The sequence below is a fragment of the Macaca mulatta genome, chromosome 12 (assembly GCF_049350105.2).
Source record: "Macaca mulatta isolate MMU2019108-1 chromosome 12, T2T-MMU8v2.0, whole genome shotgun sequence".
NCBI classification, from domain to species: domain Eukaryota; kingdom Metazoa; phylum Chordata; class Mammalia; order Primates; family Cercopithecidae; genus Macaca; species Macaca mulatta.
Window position 1 is genome coordinate 124,062,056 of NC_133417.1, and position 19,040 is coordinate 124,081,095.

A 19,040-nucleotide genomic window follows, 5' to 3' on the forward strand; every position below is an offset into this window, starting at 1 on the left:
CCAGGGTGGAGTGCAGTGGTGCAATCTCGGCTCACTGCAACCTCCACCTCCTGGGTTCAAGTAAAGTCTCCCATGTCAGCCTCCCGAGTAGCTGGGATTACAGGTACAAGCCACTACTGCTGGCTAATTTTTGTATTTTTAGTAGAGACAAGGTTTCACCATGTCGGCCATGCTGATCTCGAACTCCTGACCTCAAGTGTGATCCACCCACCTTGGCCTCCAAAAGTGCTGGGATTGCCGGTGTGAGTCACCACACTGGCTTGAATTGTATATTTTGGAAGGGTGAATTGTATGGCATATTAATTATATCTCAAGTGAAAGAAATCTGTGAAGATCGGTTTGATAAGATTATTATAAAAATAGATGTCAATGTAATCAATACTTGCAGAAGATTCTTGGGGGTCACCAATGTCCTAGAGGCACCACAGGAAGTTCTGAGGCAGCACTGCCCTGTCATGTATCTACAGGGCCTAAAATCCAACCTCAAATTGGAAACTGGAAATGCAGAGGAGAAAGGAACTAAGCCGATGGGAGAAGTCACGAAGTCCTTGTGAGGCTGTTTCCTCACCCTTTGATGAGGTGTAGGCACAGCTTCAGAGGCTCCCCGCAAAGTTTTTGGCATCAGTGACAGAACACAAGATGTGAGAGTTGAAGAGTTATGAACACAAATGTGAAACCTTGCCTACTGGAGCTGCCACTAGAAAGCCCGCCCACATGGCATTGGGATGAATAGAATCAAAGTCTCCCATCCCCAAACAGAGAAAAACAAAATATAGCATATGGTCAAAGTAATTTATCTTTATACTTGTTTTTTTAATATTTAAAATATATTTATTGCCCTATAATATACCTACAGAAAAATGCACTGACCCTAAGTGTACATGAGATTCTCTCATAAATTTCATGTGTACATGTGTACTTCAAGTGTATGTGAAATGACCTCTGTTTATACTCCATCACAATGCCTGGACAAGACTTACTTAATATAAATGAAAAAATCACTTTCTTTGACAGTGATTCATTCAGATACATATGTAATATGTCTAGGATGGATGTGGTCATAGTCTCAGTTCCTTTCCCAGCAGTTTTTTCTCTGGAGGGAGAAACACATCACCCCTGGTTTGAGGGTTGGGACAGAATTCATCAGTGGCCAGTGATGGGGCACAGTTCCAGGCCCCGAGACTCTCAGGAGCTCAGGGCCCCCAAGCGTCACCATGAAGACATGTCACAGTGAGGCTCCCTGAGAGCCAACCCCAACCTGCCTCTATAGAGAAAGAACAACAGCGGATTAAGGATTGTTGGTTCTGCACAGCAGATCGACATTTGGCTGAAAAGACGATACACATTGTGTTACTCATACCCCAGCTAATTTGAACTTGTTGGCCAAATTCAGATCCATATTTTCGGGTAAGACCTTAAGAAAACAACTAGTCTTCTTAAACAAGGCGGCACTCTTTTCTTTTCTTTTCTTTTTTTTAGATGGAGTTTCACTCTTATTGCCCAGGCTGGAGTGCAATGGCGCAATCTTGGCTCACTGCAACCTCCAACTCCCAGGTTCAAGCGATGCTCCTGCCTCAGCCTCCCGAGTAGTTGGGATTGTAGGTGCTCACTACAATGCCCGGCTAATTTTTTGTATTTTTAGTGGAGACGGGATTTCACCATGTTGGCCAGGCTAAGCCTTGATCTCCTGACCTCAGGTGATCCACCTGCCTCGGCCTCCCAAAGTGCTGGGACTACAGTCGTGAGCCACCGCGCCTGGCCAAGGCAGCACTCTTGTAAACAAAAATAGATGGGGTACCCAGTATTGCCTGGCTATCTACAGCCCAGGTTCTGTGGAAGTTTTAGCTCTTAGTGCATTTTGGCTTGGTAATAGGAGTTTGTTTCCAGGTCATTATTTGTGACTCCAGCTTTAATATGCATATCAAACAAAAACTTGGACAATTGTCATGAAAGGAACATGTAGGATATTGTAATGAACACTTCTGCATTTAAGGATATCTGGGAGAAGGATGGTGAGAATGGTAATGAGTCATACATCTATGTTGCACCACTACCCTTAGTCATTGCTTCTTGGAGACTGCAGGCATAATTAAATAATAGCTAGACCCCATCATATGACAAATGATTGACTAGCTATGAGCATGGGGCATCCTCATTTCTCAGCCCAGTCTCATGTTCATCATGTGCTATTAATCATAAGTCTCTAGCATTTATAGAAAATAAATACAGTTGCTCAATTCCCACCCCCAAATGAGGAAATTAGTACCCGTAGGAATGGAGCCCTGGAATCTGCATTTTGTAAGGCTTCTTTGCTGATCCTGATGCACATCCAGGGCGGAGAGCTACTGAAGGGGTTATGAGAAGAGAGACGGGAAAGCGGAGGAAGCTACAGAAACCCAGAGAGGCCCGCAGAGGTCTGAGGAGGGGCTGGGGGCACGGAGGCAGCAATGCGTGGAAAACCAGCCCCGCCCCAAGTTCACATGCGGGAATAGAGTGGGCGGCACTGCAGGCTGCACACAGGGCGCGTCTCTGATTCTGAGCTGGAGTGGAAAAAGCAGCCGCAGCCCCGGTGGCAACTCCGTAACTCTTTTCTAGCAGCCATGATGGCTGCAAGGGCTGGGCTGTGACCAGAGGAGGGGTCAGAGGCAGGGAGGGTGGCATGTGCCCTTACAGAAGGTCCGGAAGGGAAGAACTGCCGGGTCTTTAGGATGGTGAGTCCAGACAGGTAGAGACAGATCTGCTCCCATGATGGCAAGGGGAGCAGGAGGGGCAAAGAGTGCCTTTCTCAGTTGCTTGTCCTAGCACCACTGAAGATCTGTCTCATGCACAGAGCAGAGCCGCCCAGAGGCACAGCCTCAAAGGACCGACCTGTTACAAGATTCCAGAGCCCCAGGCTCCCCAGGAGCACTGTCACTGGAGAGATCCTCTGGGCCCAGACCCAACCATCACCGAACTCCAATCCTCTCCCTTGAGCCCAAGACCCTGGACCTTCTCGGGTGGGACCACAGCAGAGCCAGCACTGACGCTCAGGTTTTGGCAAAATGTCTAGTGACAGAACATCTTCATTTATGGTCCAACCAATTCAGTACAAAGCCTCTGCCTTCTTGCTCTGTGAGGTAAGGGGAAGGAGTCACGTTTTAGGGACAGTAACCTCCCCCTCCTCTGGACAGCCAGCCCGTTGCCACGGGGAAGGTGACATAGCAGAAGCGAGCCTTGGCTTCGGAATTTCAAAGGCTTGATTCTGAAGGTGGATGGCAAGAACTCGGGACACTTACAGTGCATTTGGAAGAATATATGATGGGTTACAGAATAAAAGCCCCTTCTCTCCCTGACTGGTCAAGATTCCATGGGTTGGCAGGGCTTGGGGAGCAAGGCGACTGTTGACATTTCTGGAATCCTTGAGAAAAGGACCCTGAGAAGGAGGTTGCGGCTAAAGAGGGGGAAAGTATGACAAATACACCATACAGGTTTGGAAGTGATAAGGGTAGGCAAGCACTGGGTAGAAGAACCCACACACTTCCTGGGAAGAGCCTGGGAAAACAGCAAGCCACAGAGCGGAACAGGTGACTGGGCTCTGTATCTTAGCAGTTGGCCTGGAACAGAATCACTGAGCTTCCTGAAGCCAGAGGGTGTGCAGGGCCAGGAGCTAGAATGTTCCATATGCTCCAAGCCACAGGCCCCCAAAGAGGCTTTGTGGACGTGAAGGAGCCCCTGGCAGACCATGCATGACCAACTGATGACCAGATAGGATGTCCAAGCAGGTGCTGAAATGGACAGATGATGATGGCTGAGGACCAGAGTCTTACACGACTTAAAGCCACCCCCCCCAACCCCACCGAGCTTAACCCCAGGAAAAGGTCGGGGGAGACTCTGAATTGACTGAGATTAATTTCTAAAACCTGGTGAAATGGGATTCCTAATAGAAATTACATTCTGTGTTAGAAAAATAAAGTTATGCTTCTTGCAGATTAGAGTTTGTAGGCCGAGTTGTACCTACTATATAAGCAATGAATTAATATTTTCTTTACAATTTTGTAAAGAAAAGGGAAGAAAGAAATTTCAGTAGAATAGCACTACATGCAAAAGAAATGCCACTTGCGATTTTTGTCAAATTTCCTTTTTGTCTTTGAATTCAGAAAGCACAAGGCTCTTGCCACAAGTTCAGGTCAAAGACTGCAGCATTTTGAGAGAAACCTATAAAATCTAAGTTCGTGGATTGTTCCTTTTGTTGTGTTTTTTTCAGTTGCTCATTCATAGGGGTCCATATACAAGGCCATCCATCTCTGGGGACACAACACTGCTCACTGCGAGAGCTAAGGAGTTTTCTGGACAAGAATGGAGGGAGGACCCCCACCTCCAACAGGCAGTTCTATAAATAACAGCTGCTCCATGGTGGCCCCTGAAAAGCAGCATTTCAGCAGCTCTGAAATGATAAAGCCTGGAGAGTAGGAGGGCAGTGGCGACATTGCTGGGAACAACAGCTGGGACTCCCAGGAGCTGAAGGCTGGAGCCATAGGTAGCCCAGAAACCGAGGAATCCAGAAGCCCTGACTAAACCCACTGGGGCCGTCCGACCCAGTTAGGCTGCAAGGGGATGAGTGGGCATGGAGCACAGATGGCCCTGGGGTAATCCTAGTGCCTCTGGTTCAGGGACCTCCAGACTTGACTCAGCTGTTCTCCTTAATTTCATCATGCCATGGTGCACTGGGCATGTCCGAGGGCTTCTGGGAACACAGGCAGGGCAAGGGCAATCTGGGAAGGCTGAAGAAGCCTGTGAGGAAAAGAAAAGGGAAGATGGTGACCACGTAGGAGGGGCAGCTGCCTTTCCAACAGGGGACTCCTGCCAGCCATGGCGAGTAGACAGAATCTGTGCCCATCCTCTGCAAGCCCCTAGCAAACGTGTGACCCGGAAAGAGTCTGAGATCATGTCACATTTCCTGAGATGAGCATGGAGGTAGAAGCTCCTTCCTTTAAGCTTTAGTTCTTACTGGGGATGGAAATTCCATCCAACAAAGGTTTACGTAACTTGCTTCCTTCTAATGGAATTCCCAGCAGGTGGGAATTGAATTGTGAGGGAACAAGGAAATCTTCCCAGAGTGTCTGAAGTCACATCGCTGCCTTAGCCTTTAGCCGGGGCTCTGTCCCTTCCTCCTAGGAGAGTCTCCGTGACGTCAGCTGAAAATGGGACAAAGTGGGGACGTGCAAGTCCTTACACTTGTAGTTTTCACAGGGCTGCTCAGCTTTGAGCTTGGCCACTCCCGTCCTCAGGGCATCCCAATCTGAGATCCAGGAAATCAGGAAGACTAAGAGGCTGGTGTCATGGCCCAGGGCAGAGCCTACCTGAATCATAGCTGAACCAGCAAATAGGGGTGTGGGAAGATGAAGGCTGAGTTCCCTGGCTCCCTTCATTGTCTTCCAGGTGTGGAAGAGGATTGGGATTGAGGACTCGGATCTTCTCAGGCCCCGAGGGCATCGATGCCAGCAGGGCTGAGCACCAGTGCCTGAAGGATGTCGGAGAGGGAGACCACGCCCAAGAGATGCTGGGTCTCGTCCACTAGCACCAGCCGGTGTACCTGTGGGTCCATAGTGTTCAGTGAGGGGGCAGAGCCATGGGGCTACAGCAGCTACTGAGGTTGGTGCCAAGAATCAGGAGAAACAACCCACCATCACCTGGGGAGAGAGTGTTTCCTAGGAGCCAGTTAGGGATGGCTGTGATCGGCCTTGGGCGATCAGCTGGCAGTGACCCCTGGCATAAGGGGCCCATGGACAGGACAAAGTGCAGGCCAGTGTGGGCACCAGGAGTTGGTCATGAAATGGAAGGATAGGCCAGGTGCCCTGATGTTCAGGGATGGCTGGAGCCGTGCATGAGAAGGACTGGGCTGTATGTGTTGCGGGCATGAATGGAGGGCACAGGGTACCTGCTCCTGAGCAATCCTGTCGATCACTTCCCCCAAACTCTCATGGGGCTGGCAGGAAAGGACTCCCTCTAGACACAGTGTCCTCTGCCTCAGAGCTTCTCCCACACTCATGTCCAGGTGGTTGTAGGTTTGCTGGGCAGCCAGGTGCTGGGGCAGAGAGAGAAGCATGGCTCCTAGTCACCCCCTTGCCTGGGCTCCTACCCCACAGATGTCAACCCCTGCATACTTGTCAAGGTTCCCCTGGTTGACAGAGGCCCCCCACCCATTCCCACACCCTTAGTCTCCCTACAGCATCCCACCTTTCCAGGGACACTTACGATCACATCAAAGCGGGAATAGAGTCCCACGACCTGACCTGCAGAGAGTGGTGGGTGGGGGCAGGGAGAGAAAGACAGGGAAGAGCCTCCGATCAGAACCGGGGTGCTGTGTAGAGGGCCTAGGGCTATTTGCATCAGGGTGCCACTATCAGAACCCAAGGATCAAACTTAGCATCCCAGAGTGAGACAACCTGACGTCGAACATCCTGAGGAAATGCAGTGTGAGTAGCACGGCATCACCTACGAAATAGTCTAGCCTTGAATTTATTGCCCAAATCTCTTCAAGTCTTTAGATATAAGTTCAGTTTACAGGAAACACAGGACTAGAGAACAAAGTAAAGGCCAGCTCTAGAAAGCAAACAGACAAATCTGGATGTGGGGTATCCTATAGGACAACTGACCCGGGCTTTTCAACTCACCCATGTCATAACAATTTAGGGGGAATGGGGTTGTTCTAGATTTAAAGAGATTTAAGGAACAAAAGACACGAATGTAAACCATGGACTTCAGTTGGGTCCCGTTTTGAACACGTCAACTATAAAAAATACATTCCCTTGGGAGGCTGAGGTGGGCAGATCACAAGGTCACGAGTTCAAGACCAGCCTGGCCAACATAGTGAAACCCCATCTCTACTAAAGATACAAAAAATTAGCCAGGTGTGGTGGCATGCACCTGTAAACCCAGCTATTTGGGAAGCTGAGGCAGGAGAATTGCTTGAATCCGGGAGGTGGAGGATGCAGTGAGCCAAGATCGCACCATTGTACTCTAGCCCAGGTGACAGAGCAAGACTCTGTCTAAAAAAAAAAAAAAAAATCTTGGCCGGTCGTGGTGGCTCATGCCTGTAATCTCAGCACTTTGGGAGGCCAAGACAGGTGGATCACTTGAGGTCAGGAGTTGGAGACCGGCCTGGCCTATATGGTGAAACCTCATCTCTACTAAAAATACCACCCCCCAAAAATTAGCTGGGCGTGGTGGGGGTTGCCTGTAATCGCAGCTACTCAGGAGGCTGAGGCACAAGAATTGCTTGATCCCGGGAGGCAGAGGTTGCAGTGAGCCGAGATGGTGCCACTGCACTCCAGCCTGAGTGACAAAGCGAGACTCCATCTCAAAACAACAACAAAAAAGCCCAACATTCTTGAGGAAATGGAAAAGTGAGAATAAGGATTGGATACCAGACAATAATATGAATTATTCATGGTTTTGTTTGGTGGTATAAAATGCATTTTTTTTTTTTTTGGAGTCTTGCTCTGTTAACAGGCTGGAGTGCAGTGGCGTGATCTTGGCTCACTGCAACCTCCGCTTCCCAGGTTCAAGCGATTCTCCTGCCTCAGCCTCACAAGTAGCTGGGTCTAGAGGTGTGCACCACCACACCCAGCTAATTTTTTTTGTAGTTTTAGTACAGACAGGGTTTCACCACATTGGCCAGGATAGTCTTGATCTCTTGACCTTGTGATCCGCCCACCTTGGCCTCCCAAAATTCTGGGATTACAGGCGTGAGCCACCGCCCCTGGCCAAAAATACACTTGTTTTAAGAGGTGCAGACTAAAATGTTTAGGGGTGAGATGACATGATGTCTGTAATTTACTTTGAATTACTTCAGAGAAGAGATGAACTGTTTATGGCAATACAGTAACAGTAGTTAATCTAGGCAATGGATATAGGTGGTTCATTATGCAATTTCTTTGTACCATTTTCATACGTTTGAAGTTTTATATAATCAAAAATAAATTGAAAACAGTTCTTGATATCTATCTTAATTATGGTGATTTTAGCTTTGAAATATTTCATAGCCATCATTCAACCAAAGAAATAATCTTGTCGTCCCTCTAGCCCTTTTTCAGTGTAGGAAACTGAGGTCTGGCTAGGGGCCCAAGGTCCCATGGCACATTTTACTTTTTAAATTTTATTATTTCGTTATTATTTTAGAGACAGGGTCTTGCTCTGTTGCCCAGCCTGAAGTGTCACTGTATGTAAACTCAAACTTCTGGCCTCAAGCTACCTTCTCGCTCTGGCCTCTTTCAAAGTGCTGGCATTACAGCCGTGCACCACGTGCCTGGCTCCATTTTAAGATGAACTAAAACTAAAATCTGCTGCTTCCTGTCACTATGCTCATTTTCGTGCATATAACCTTTTAAATCCTCCTGTGAAGTCAGAAAGATGAGTGTTGTGAAGAATCCCATTTCACAAAGGAGGAAACTGAGGCACAGAGAGGCTAAGCAACCGGCCCAAGTCTCAGAGCAGATGGAGACTTCTAATCCATAGTCCATCCTGTACCCCCCACAGGGATGGCATGGGAACCCCTGCCCTTCCCATATTCTCCCCTGCCAGGTTCTCCCAGGCCCCAGCCCAGCCCAAGCCTCTCATCCTGTGCTGGGTACCACATTCGTTGACCACAGGCAGTGCAGACACACGCCGGTCCACAAAGATGTCCAGTGCAGTCAGGATGGGTGCTGTCTCCAGCACCACAGCCAAGTCTCGGAATGTGCCGATGCCCAAATCTTGGATAGTGCGGTAGAGGAAGGAGGGCCGGGGCAGCAGGGAACCCTGGTTAGGAAGGGGACCCGGTGGAGATCAGGGATCCAGCAGCTTCAAGAGGGCTCCCAGCTCCTCCCTCCGATTCCTAGGGCTGAAGACTCCTCAGGCCCTCTGATCACCCTTCTCCCGCTTCCTCCCACCTGGGCCCAGGCTCACAAAGATGTGCAGGAACTTGAGCAGGCGTTTGTGCGTGAGGATGTGGAGTACGTTGCCTGACACCGGGTCCAGAACAGGCAGGCGATGGATCCGGTTCTTGATGAGGGTGTAGACAGCTTCAAACAGGCTGCAGAGATGGGAGCAGTGAGCCTCGAGACAGCCTGGGGAGAGACACCCGCCATCCCAGCCCCCTAAAAAGGAGGGCAGAGCACCAAGGCTCCCTTGTCCGTGTGTCGCCTAGGATGAAGAGGTGAGTTCAGAGCTGAGTGGGACTGAGGAAGGGGACTGTGGGAGGAGGAGGCGCAGGTGAATGAGCAGGGACACCCACCTGTCATTAGGAGAGATGGAGACCAGAGGCTTGAAGCAGCCTTGCAGGTAGATCTCTGCAGAAAGAGCCAGAGTCAGGCCAGGGGAGCTGGTCACCTGCCTCGCCTTGCAATCCCAGGCAGCTTCCCTTCCTTCAGGCACCCGGGGCTCCTATTGTCCCTCCCCTGTTCGCTCCAGGACATCCCCCCTGCCCATCCTCCGCCTTAGGCCCTGGCCCACCCTCACCAACAGCCCCTTTCCGGGTTCCTCTCCCCACTCACCCCTCCAGGTCTCAATCTTATGTTGTTCAATCTCATAGATCTGGACCTAGAGATATCAACAGGACTCCAGAAGTCAGACAGACATGGGCTTCTAGGGCACCAGGCTCCAGGAGGACTTCCCTCCGCCCCCGCCCCTCTGGGTGCTCATAAGATTCCCAGCCCACTCCTCACCAGGGGGGACCTGTAGTAGCGATGCAGCACCAGGATGAAGTCAGTGATGGTCAGCATCCCTGCAGGGGAGGGGCGGGGAGGAGGTCAGCTTGGGGCCTTTGGGTGGGAAGCAGGTTGAGGATCAGATCCCCTCCCCACCCTGCCAGTTTCCTTGCACTGAGACACAGTGGGGACTGTGGGAAGAGGACAGTGGGACAGCCCCCCAGGCCTGAGAAGTGGGGCTCTTTCTCTCCTGCCTCCCCGCATTTGCTCCCTAGCACCTACGGCATGGGGCCATGCAGTAGCAGAGCTGGAAGGTGTCAGCTGGTCACAGCGGCTCCACAGATGGAGAAATTGAGCCCCAGGGTCTCCCAGCTGGCCACGCAGACTCGGGATGGACTTTCCCCCACCCTGGCCCCTGGCTGGGCTTGGCCTGAAGCCAAGCTTGTGCTATATCAGAGATTGGCCCCAGAACAACCGTACGAGGTCCCCACCTCCCCTTCTCCATCTCCCTTCACCTCCCCAGCCTCTTCTCACCCACAAAGCTCTGCTTCTTGCTGTCCCATAGAGGGGCTGCCCGCACACCGTTGGCCACCAGAGCAAAGAAGGCCTTCTTGATCTGAGGGGCCAGGGAGAACAGTCAAGGGTGGGTCCTGAGAGACCCTCACCCTCCTCTCTGCCCCTCAGTGGGCACCTCCCATCTGCCTGCTGTCCCCTCCCTGTCTCACCCAGGGTTTTTCCATGGGGCCTTCTCCTGGACCCTCCTCTACACCAGCTGGCCTGTCTTTCTCATGACACAGTACACACTAGACATGATCATTGCTGCGGACATGTGGTACATAGATAAGGCTGTGGCCTGAGACACTGAGCCCCTCACCTGGCACACCAGGGAGTGAAAAATTCTAACTTCATGTTTCCATTTGGAGGGCATGTGTGTACAGACACAGTCTAGTTTTTGATAGCCTAAGTACCGGAGGCATAGTTATTTCCATAACATTTGCATATCTACATACTGTTTTGTAGACAAATTTTATATTGACTCATTTTGTGCCTTGTCCTAAACAGTACTATCTGCACATGCTGGTTATATTTTTTAACACACCCTAAAACAAACACAAAGCTACTGAAATAGGCATATTTGTTCAAGAACCACTAGAATCAAAACATGTGCTATGGACAATACATACACCATGTTTTGGGAAAGGCTGCATGGCACAACAATGATAAGAATAAGATTATAGATGTTTATAGCTTAGCCTAATGGAAGAGAAGGTGCCAGAGCTCACTATTTTTTTCTGTTGCCAAAACAGTCCCCTATTCTTTGTTCTAAGTGACTCTGCAATGCCTTTTTTTTTTTTTTAATGGAGTCTCGCACTGTCATCCGGGCTGGAGTGCAATGGCACGATCTCGGCTCACTTGCAACCTCCGCCTCCCAGGTTCAAGCGATTCTCCTCCTGCCTCAGCCTCCTGAGTAGCTGGGATTATGGGCACCTGCAACCACGCCCAGCTAATTTTTTTGTATTTTCTTTTTTTAGTAGAGATGGGGTTTCACCATGTTGGCCAGACTGGTCTCGAACTCCTAACCTTGTGATTTGCCCGCCTTGACCTCCCAAATTGATGGTATTATAGATGTGAGCTACTGTGCCAGGCCTTTGCAATGTCTTACACATACTTTGCTCATGCTTTATACTGGGTAGTCCAAGAATCCTCTGAACTATGTAGGGTGCAGCAGGCATTTTGATCCCCATTTTAGAGATGAGAAAGGTAAAGTAACTCAAAGTCCTACAGATACTAAGTGGCAGAGCTGCGATGAAAATTACGTGTGCTCACAGAGAGTAGAAGCTCTCCCTCCCCCAAATGGCCTCCATAGTGCTAGGAAGGGGTCCTTTCAGGGGGCTTGCAGGGGCACCTGGCTTGGCAAGGCATCCTGCAGGGTGGGAGCGGTAGCTGCAGCATTGTGTGGATGCAGAGCGAGTGCAGGTTGGGCAGAGCCATGGCCTCACCTCCAGCGTGGTGTCGAAGATGACCAGCTTGGAGCTAGTTGCCATGGCATCATAGCAGGTGTGCTCCTGCATGAAGCGCATGTAGGTCTGGGCGCCGGGTTTCTGCAGTTCGTCATCCCAGCCCAGCTTGGGAAATAGGGCTTGCGGGGACGGGCATGGGGCAGGCCTCTCTTCAACCAGGCCTTCTAGCTCACACTGCCAGGCCTCTGTGGCTGGGAACTCCGTGGCCAGCTCCACATCATCTGTGCTGGAGCCTGTAGCTGAGGCTATACAGTCAGAGGGGAGGCAGTCCCACCCTGTTGGTGGAGTGCCTACCCTGGCAGGATCAGCTTGAGCCAAGGGTGTGGCCTTGGGGAATGTGGCCTCCAGCCCGGTGGACTCAGCAGCTGGCCTGGACCGGGGACCTGTTTGGGGGAGGAGGGGAAGAGGACAGTAACTCCATCTTCCAAAGCACGTTCTCATATGCTGTTGCCGTTCATCTCACAGCAGCCTTTGGAAGCCTGGATGCTGTGGCCCTATTTTGCAGGTGAGAGGCTGACCTGAGAGTCACCCCAGACAGTGGCTCTGTCCCATCTTTCTGAGTTGGCCATGTTGGCCCCCGGCACTGCAGTGCAGTTGTTCTCTACCACGTAGGGAGACTGAGGCCACAAGATGAGGGTTGGGTCCAACTCTGTGTTTTATGGAGGGACCCGAGTGAGAGCCCAGATCCAGGCTCCTCTGGGACTTCCCACTGCTCTGGCTCCCATCTTCCCAGAACTGGCCTTGGCCTCACCTTGCCCCTGACCCGGTGGCTCCCCTTCCTCCACCACCTCCTGCCTTGTCCATCTCGAGGCCTTGGCCCTCCATTTCCCGTGGATTCTTTCTGAGCTGCTGGTCACAGCTGGTGATGGCCATGAGCTGCTGTCTTCTTGCTCTAGGAAGCTCATCTCTGGAAGGGGAATGGGGCCTGTTTGATTAACAGGGAATAATACAGAAAAATCAATTCAAATGTTATTCATAATCTTTAGGATTTGCAAGCTTCCAATGGGCTTTTCTCCAACATATTTCTCATTTAAAACTTACAGCAGCCTTATAAGGCAGGCATTATTATCATCCCTGTTTTGCTAGTGAGGGACCAGAAATTCAGAGAGGTTAAGCAATTTGCCGCAAATCACACAGCAAGTGGGAAAGTCACTTCTGAAACGAGGAAGGAGGAGGTGAGGGAAACACACCTGGGGAAAGGAGGAAGAACAATAAGGAAGAAGAACCAAAAGGAGGAAGATAAAAGCCAGGCTGGGAGGGAATGTGGTCCCAGAAAAGTGGGGGACAAGGAAGTGGGGGAAGAGGTTAGGCCCCAGGGAGGGGGCAGTCTCCTTACCTTGATGCTCAGAACCCCCAAGGCTGCTCCAGGAAGGGGTCTGTGGGGAGAAGACTTTCTGAAGGAGTGGGGAAAGTGCCTTACATTCCCAGACCCCTTCTCCCTGCACACACGCCCACATACCCATGCACACCAATACACATGCTCAGTCACACGGCCATACACAAACACACACAGAAAGACACACATCCAAACGCTCCCAGGCACACAGAACCACACACACTCACAGTACATATGCCCAGACACGCACATGCCCATATTCACGAGAAAATCCAGACCAAACACACACCAAAAGACACACACGCACAGACACACATTCACAGCACGTGCTCTCAATCTTCTGGCCTCAGCTGCTCCGGCGCCAGCTCCCCTGGGACCCCCATACCCTGTGCAGTGCGTGCTCCAGCTCTGGCTCCATGTGGCCAGCCCCGGACCAACGGAGAGCAAGTGTGCGACACTGTGACTGGGCCGCACTATTCTGGGCCCGGCCCCGGGCACCCTGCCCTGCCAGGATCAGTTTCTCTCTGATTGGGTGTCAGGCAACAAGAGGGAGGGGCCCCTACTTGCTCAGCCGCTCCAGCCCCAAAGGCTGGGGGTTGCTGGGAGGGAAGGGGCGCACCTGATAATCTGGGTGCTTGGTCCTCAGCTCCCTCCTGGGTCATTGAGGACAAGCTAGAGGAACCCTTTATGGGGGGAGGTGGCTTGGAGCATGTGGGAGCATGGGCGCTGGGCAGAGTTGGGCTCTCAGAGTTCTGAGCCCCTATTCCAAGGGCCTCCCTCATCATTATCAGGCACCAAAGCAGGGAACATGGAGGCAGGTCAGTGTAACTGTCTTCCTTGTTCTAATTTCAGTAGAGGGTGGTGCTGGAATTAGAAAGGGCAAGTTGCAGCCAGCTCAGAGCCTAGAGATGAGGCAAGGGGTTTGTGGGTAGTTCCAGGAGAGCAGTCAATGTATGTCCAGATGTCCAGATTTGAGTCCCTGGAGCCTGTCCCTCTCTCAGGTGGAGGAGGTGGAGTGGGTGTTTCAGGCAGGTGAAGAGCTGTGAGAATCACCTCGAAGGTGTAGGGAGCACTCAGAGCTCCCCGCAGGGGAAGAGACACCTATTTCCACCTGTGGTTGGGAGATATGTCTGGGTGTGCAGGTGTCCCAGCTCCCATCCCTCTGTGAGTGCTGTGCCTACATCCCTGGTGCCAACAGGATCCCAGCCTGGCTCCGGCGGCTGCCACCCCCTTCCTTGGCATTCCCGAAGCCTGAGTCAATGTCCGGATCGGGAATGCTGACCCAGCTGCTCCGGCTTTCCTCTCTCTGCCCCTCCCTTTCTATCCTCCTTCCAGCCTCTTCCATCCCAGCCCTGGCCCTGGAGTGGACACTCAACAACAGACTGGTGGATTTCTGGCTGAATTTATTACATGTGTTTTCCATCAACCCTCAATGTTCCTACTCTGGCAAGGGGGAGGGTGGAGGAGAATGGAGTCGGGAGGACAGCCTTGGCCAGGGCTGTTCCTGTGGTCCCCAGCCTTTCTCAAGGACATCTGCTCACCAGACAGTGGGAACTGGCTCAGTGGACAGAGATCAGGGTGAGAGAATTTCCTTCACACGAAGCATGTTTTTTCAAATGGACTCAAGATAGCCACCACCAGTTTGAGAGAAAGGAGAGTAGGAAGAACACCAAGTCCAGAGTATTCAAGCATAAAAATAAAGTCTACCTGAAGCCATTGGCTGTGGTTACTCAAACATGGAGCCAATCAGAAGGCTTCTAAGATTGTGAGGGTGTTGTATTGGCAAAGAAACCATAAACCTGATCAGCAAAGCCTGGTTTGACACCACTTCCCTTGCCTTATTCCCAGCCCTCCAAATCCGCACCAGCAGGAAGAGGGCTGTGAAGACTGGAACGACTGCAAAAAGCACAAGTTTGCCAGTGCAGGACAGAGGGTATTGGATAAGGAACAGCTTCCCAGCAGGCAAAGCCAGAGACTACATAGGAGAGTGGAAAGGGGAGACCTTCCCAGAGAGCGGAACCAGGAGTGGTCAAATGTGCTGACCAAGATCTTAATCCACTGCCAGGAAGGGGCTTTGCCATTCCTGCCCAACCAGATTTGATAATTAAGGTCCAGCAGCTGCTGGGTGTTTGCCATTCTTTCAGTCGCAAGTGGAATTTTTTTTTTTTTTTTTTTTTTTTTTTTGAGACTGTCTCACTATGTTGTCCAGGCTAGTCTCAAACTCCTGGGCTCAGTGATCCTCCTACCTCAGTAGCTGGGACTATAGGCGCATAGCAGTGTGCCCAGCATGAGTAGATGTTTTCATTGAGCTTACCCTCTTCTTCCTCCACTGGTGTCTAAGGGGTGCAAATCACATGCCTGTTAGTTTTTAGGTCACCAGACCATGGGGTGTCCATCTATGTGGAGGAAGGAACTGCCCACCCCTGGACTCTAAGCTGGGTGCTATATCCACATGGAACTCTGACTTGCCTCCTTTTGAAGGGCAGTAACTGTGTTTTTTTGTGTGGGATGGCCAGATGGGTGAGCTCTAGCAGAGCAGTATCTCTTCTCCCCTTCTTCTGCTATTAGTAAATCGCCACAATTTTAACTGAATACAAGATTATATTTCCCAGCTTCTTTCACAGATAGTATGGCCATGTGACTAAGTTTGACCAATGAGATTTGAGCAGCAATGTTATATGCATATATATTACATGATATAAGGGTGCCCTTAGGAGGAAAGGGAACCCTTTCCTACTGACTAGAATTACAATACGATGGTGGGAGCCGGAGCAGCAAACTGAACCCAATGATGGAAAATGCAGTTTGAAAATGATAGAACATCCCCCACCCCTGTCCTGGTCTGCCTACCTCTGGATTGTTACTTTAGAGATAATTAAATTTCTGTCTTGTTTAAACAGCTGACAAATTGAACCTTTGTTATAGCAACCAAGCCTCTCTCTAACTAATACATCTATGTTGCAGGATTGAGGTAGGATTAGGAATTACATATGTAGATAATGACCCTGCCTGTCCATGCAGTGCTTAGTGTCTAGTACACACTGTGCAAAACACATTACATGGCGTGTCCCATGTAATCCCTTGCAACCCTATGAGGGAAATACTTTTACTCTTACAGTTTTACAGATGACAAAACCAAGGCATAAATAGATTAAGTAACTTGATCAAAATCTCAAAGCTAGTGGGATGGAGCCAAGAATCAAACCCAGACTCAGGCATCACATTTATAACCACTAAGCTTTATGGAACACACAGACCTGCTCCCTCTAGACCTCCAACTATGAGACTTTGAAGGCAGGTAGGCAGGCAAGGGAGGGCTCTGACCCTTCAGTAGCCATCTCCTGCTGTTGTCAAGGTTGCGGTGGAGGAGGACTCCAGCTTGGGGTAGACACCAGCGCTGCTCAACACTAAAAGCATAGTGACTTACCAGTTTTCAAGAAGAGCTCTGCCCTGCCCCTCCCCTGACCCTGCACCTGCCCTTTGCCTCTCAGATCTCCCACCCTGCTCTGACCACAAGCCTACCCCCACCCATCCTCTGGCAGGGCAAATCAGCAGAAGGTACTTGCTTCAGTTGGGTAATAAATACTCCTTGGGTGATTGATTTTAGCCTGTGGGCATGGCATCATATTTCTTGAAACCCTACTTCTTGGCTCACTCGCAGACTGGGTATATAATAAGGACCCTGCACCCTGACCCTAGGGTGAATTTGGCTGCTATCTCTGGAGATCTGATTTGTCTTGGACATGGGGTTGGGGATCCTGTTTAAGTGTTATTTTTATATCAGAAGGAGGAAAAACAGCTTCAGGAGGCCAAGAGAGTAGCCTGGATGAGACCCATTACTGAATAAATCACAAATAGGGTCCCCTATGCCAGAGCAGTTGGGAGGCTGAGAGAGCAGCCTTCATAGCCATCATGGGACACAACTGCTCTGTCCTGTTTGTGTGTGGCTAGATGGAGCAGCATCTGTGCAAATGTATCAAGGGCCTGGATAGAACCAGCACCTTGTCAGTGCAATTTAGTCTGCACCACAGGCCACATTACTGAGTCTTTTTCTGTGAGCTATTGGGAACTGTAGTGGACAGTTGTTGCTTTTCCATACTCAGTATCCATTTACCCCTCTTTTGGCAAACTTCTATGTTTTCCTTTAGGAAACCACATTCCCTCAATTCACCTGCAGCACATGATTTTCGGAAGGGCTCAACTGTGCTTTCCATTAAGTATTCCTCTGGTTCAGATGTAGCCAATTAGCATGCCAAATAGCTCTGGCCACATTGAAGTGGGCATTGACAGAATTAGCCCAATGGGGTGAATCCTGGGACTTTTGCTGGAGTTAGAAACTCTTTCCCACTGCCTTTGGAACTGTGAGGATATAAGTGTGGAGATTCTGGATGCTACCATGCAGAGTGGAGCTGCCTGAAGATGAAGCCAAAATAAAAGGCAAAATAGCCACTACGACTAAAAAGACCAGGTTCTCCTAACATTCATTGCATCCCTGGATCAAACTGTAGCTGAAGACCTACCACTTGGTTTTTGAGTTACATGAACCAATAGAATGGCTTTTTTGCTTAATGCAGTTTGAATTGAGTCTTCTGTCACTTGCAGCTGAAAGAATTCTAATTGATATCAGAGTTAACAAAGAAACAGGAGACTTGGCCGGATGTAGCGGCTCATGCCTATAATCCCAGCACTTTGGGAGGCTGAGGTGAGCAGATCACCTGAGGTCAGGAGTTCGAAATCAGTCTGGCCAACATGGTGAAACCCCATCTCTATTAAAAATACAAAAAATCAGCTGGGCATGATGACACATGCCTGTAGTCCCAGCTACTCGGGAGGCTGAGGCGGGAGAATCACTTGAACCTGGGAGGCGGAGGTTGCAGTGAGCCAAGATCATGCCACTGCACTCTAGCCTGGGCAACAAAAGTGAAAGTCCATCTCAAAAATAAATAAATAAAAGAAAGAAAGGAACAAAGAAACAAAGAAAGAAACAGAAGACTTAGACACCCTCAAAGGCTTCTGGGGGATGTTCTGTCATTGCTTTTTCCTGAGAAATAGTGCATATTTGAAAAAAACAACTAGAGTAAATCAATAAGCTATCATGAGGGTAAAACAAATACTTGGAGAGGCTGGCCGTGGTAGCTTATGCCTGTAATCCCAGCACTTTGGGAGGCCAAGGCAGGAGGATAGCTTGAGCCCAGGAGTTCAAGACTAGCCTGGGCAACATAGTAAGACATTGGCTCTGCAAAAAATAAACATAATTAGCCAGGAGTGGTGGCACATGCCTGTAAGTCCCAGCTACTTGGGAGGCTGAGGTGGGAGAATTGCTTGAGCCCAGGAGGTAGAGGCTGCAGGGAGCCAAGATGGCACCACGGCACTCCAGCCTGGGTGACAGAGTGAGACCCTGTCTCAAAATTAAATAAATAAATAAATAAATAAATAAAGTACTTGGAGAAAACAGAGTAAATGAAAGAGATTAGAATGGGACAAGGTTATTAAAGGAAGGCTTCCTAAACAAGGTGAGTTTGGATATAGAAATAGTAATAATGACAACACAGACTATTTACTGAGCCCTGATGATGTCCTGGAAAGCATGTTAGGCAGTTTACATATGTGGTAGAAAATCTTTCATGATAGTATCCGTGTCGGGGAGGGCACTTTCTGTTATCCGATAGCCCCTTTCTCACTTAATCTTGGAGATTCTTAGTTTATTGCCTCAGGCAAGAAATGACACAATGCAAACAGGAGCATCTTCTGGCTTTGAGTTTGCAAAGTGAGGTCTTCTGGGAGGAAAGGGAATAATACACTTCGCTTAAATAATATTTGAGAGTTTTGGCAGGCTAGGTTATTCAGAAACTATCTTCCATTAAAAACAGCTTAAAATGCTGGATAAAATATAAAGAGCATCTTCTTAAAAGCACTGAAAAGACAAGATAGCAAAGACTTACTAGGCCTAACTGAAAGGAAAATGGGCACACAGTGAAGCTCATGAGAAAAGAAGTGTTTTTTGTTCAAGGGCATCTG

At 49.8% G+C, this 19,040-nt stretch overlaps 1 protein-coding gene across 30 annotated transcripts; it reads right to left on the reverse strand.

Annotated features, from left to right (window-relative positions):
* Positions 1 to 4,101: 4,101 nt before the first annotated feature.
* On the reverse strand, positions 4,102 to 14,188 carry PRKAG3 (protein kinase AMP-activated non-catalytic subunit gamma 3). Of its 30 annotated transcripts, none has more exons than XM_077957650.1 (15): positions 13,408 to 14,188; positions 13,023 to 13,062; positions 12,728 to 12,768; positions 12,438 to 12,593; positions 11,666 to 12,069; positions 10,200 to 10,281; positions 9,684 to 9,742; positions 9,513 to 9,558; positions 9,254 to 9,308; positions 8,926 to 9,052; positions 8,613 to 8,778; positions 6,235 to 6,272; positions 5,918 to 6,064; positions 5,340 to 5,572; positions 4,102 to 4,770 (listed from the first exon to the last, which is right to left on the reverse strand). In XM_077957650.1, exons 4-14 carry the CDS (start codon positions 12,589 to 12,591, stop codon positions 5,456 to 5,458), a joined length of 1,395 nt encoding a protein of 464 aa, XP_077813776.1. In that variant the 5' UTR covers positions 12,592 to 12,593; positions 12,728 to 12,768; positions 13,023 to 13,062; positions 13,408 to 14,188; the 3' UTR covers positions 4,102 to 4,770; positions 5,340 to 5,455. The 30 variants fall into 30 exon arrangements, with proteins under 30 accessions (XP_077813776.1, XP_077813771.1, XP_077813787.1 ...); XM_077957645.1 differs by having other exon boundaries at positions 4,102 to 5,174; positions 13,408 to 13,508; XM_077957661.1 differs by having other exon boundaries at positions 4,102 to 5,174; positions 11,666 to 11,925; positions 13,408 to 13,503.
* Between the last annotated feature and the right edge of the window lie 4,852 nt (positions 14,189 to 19,040).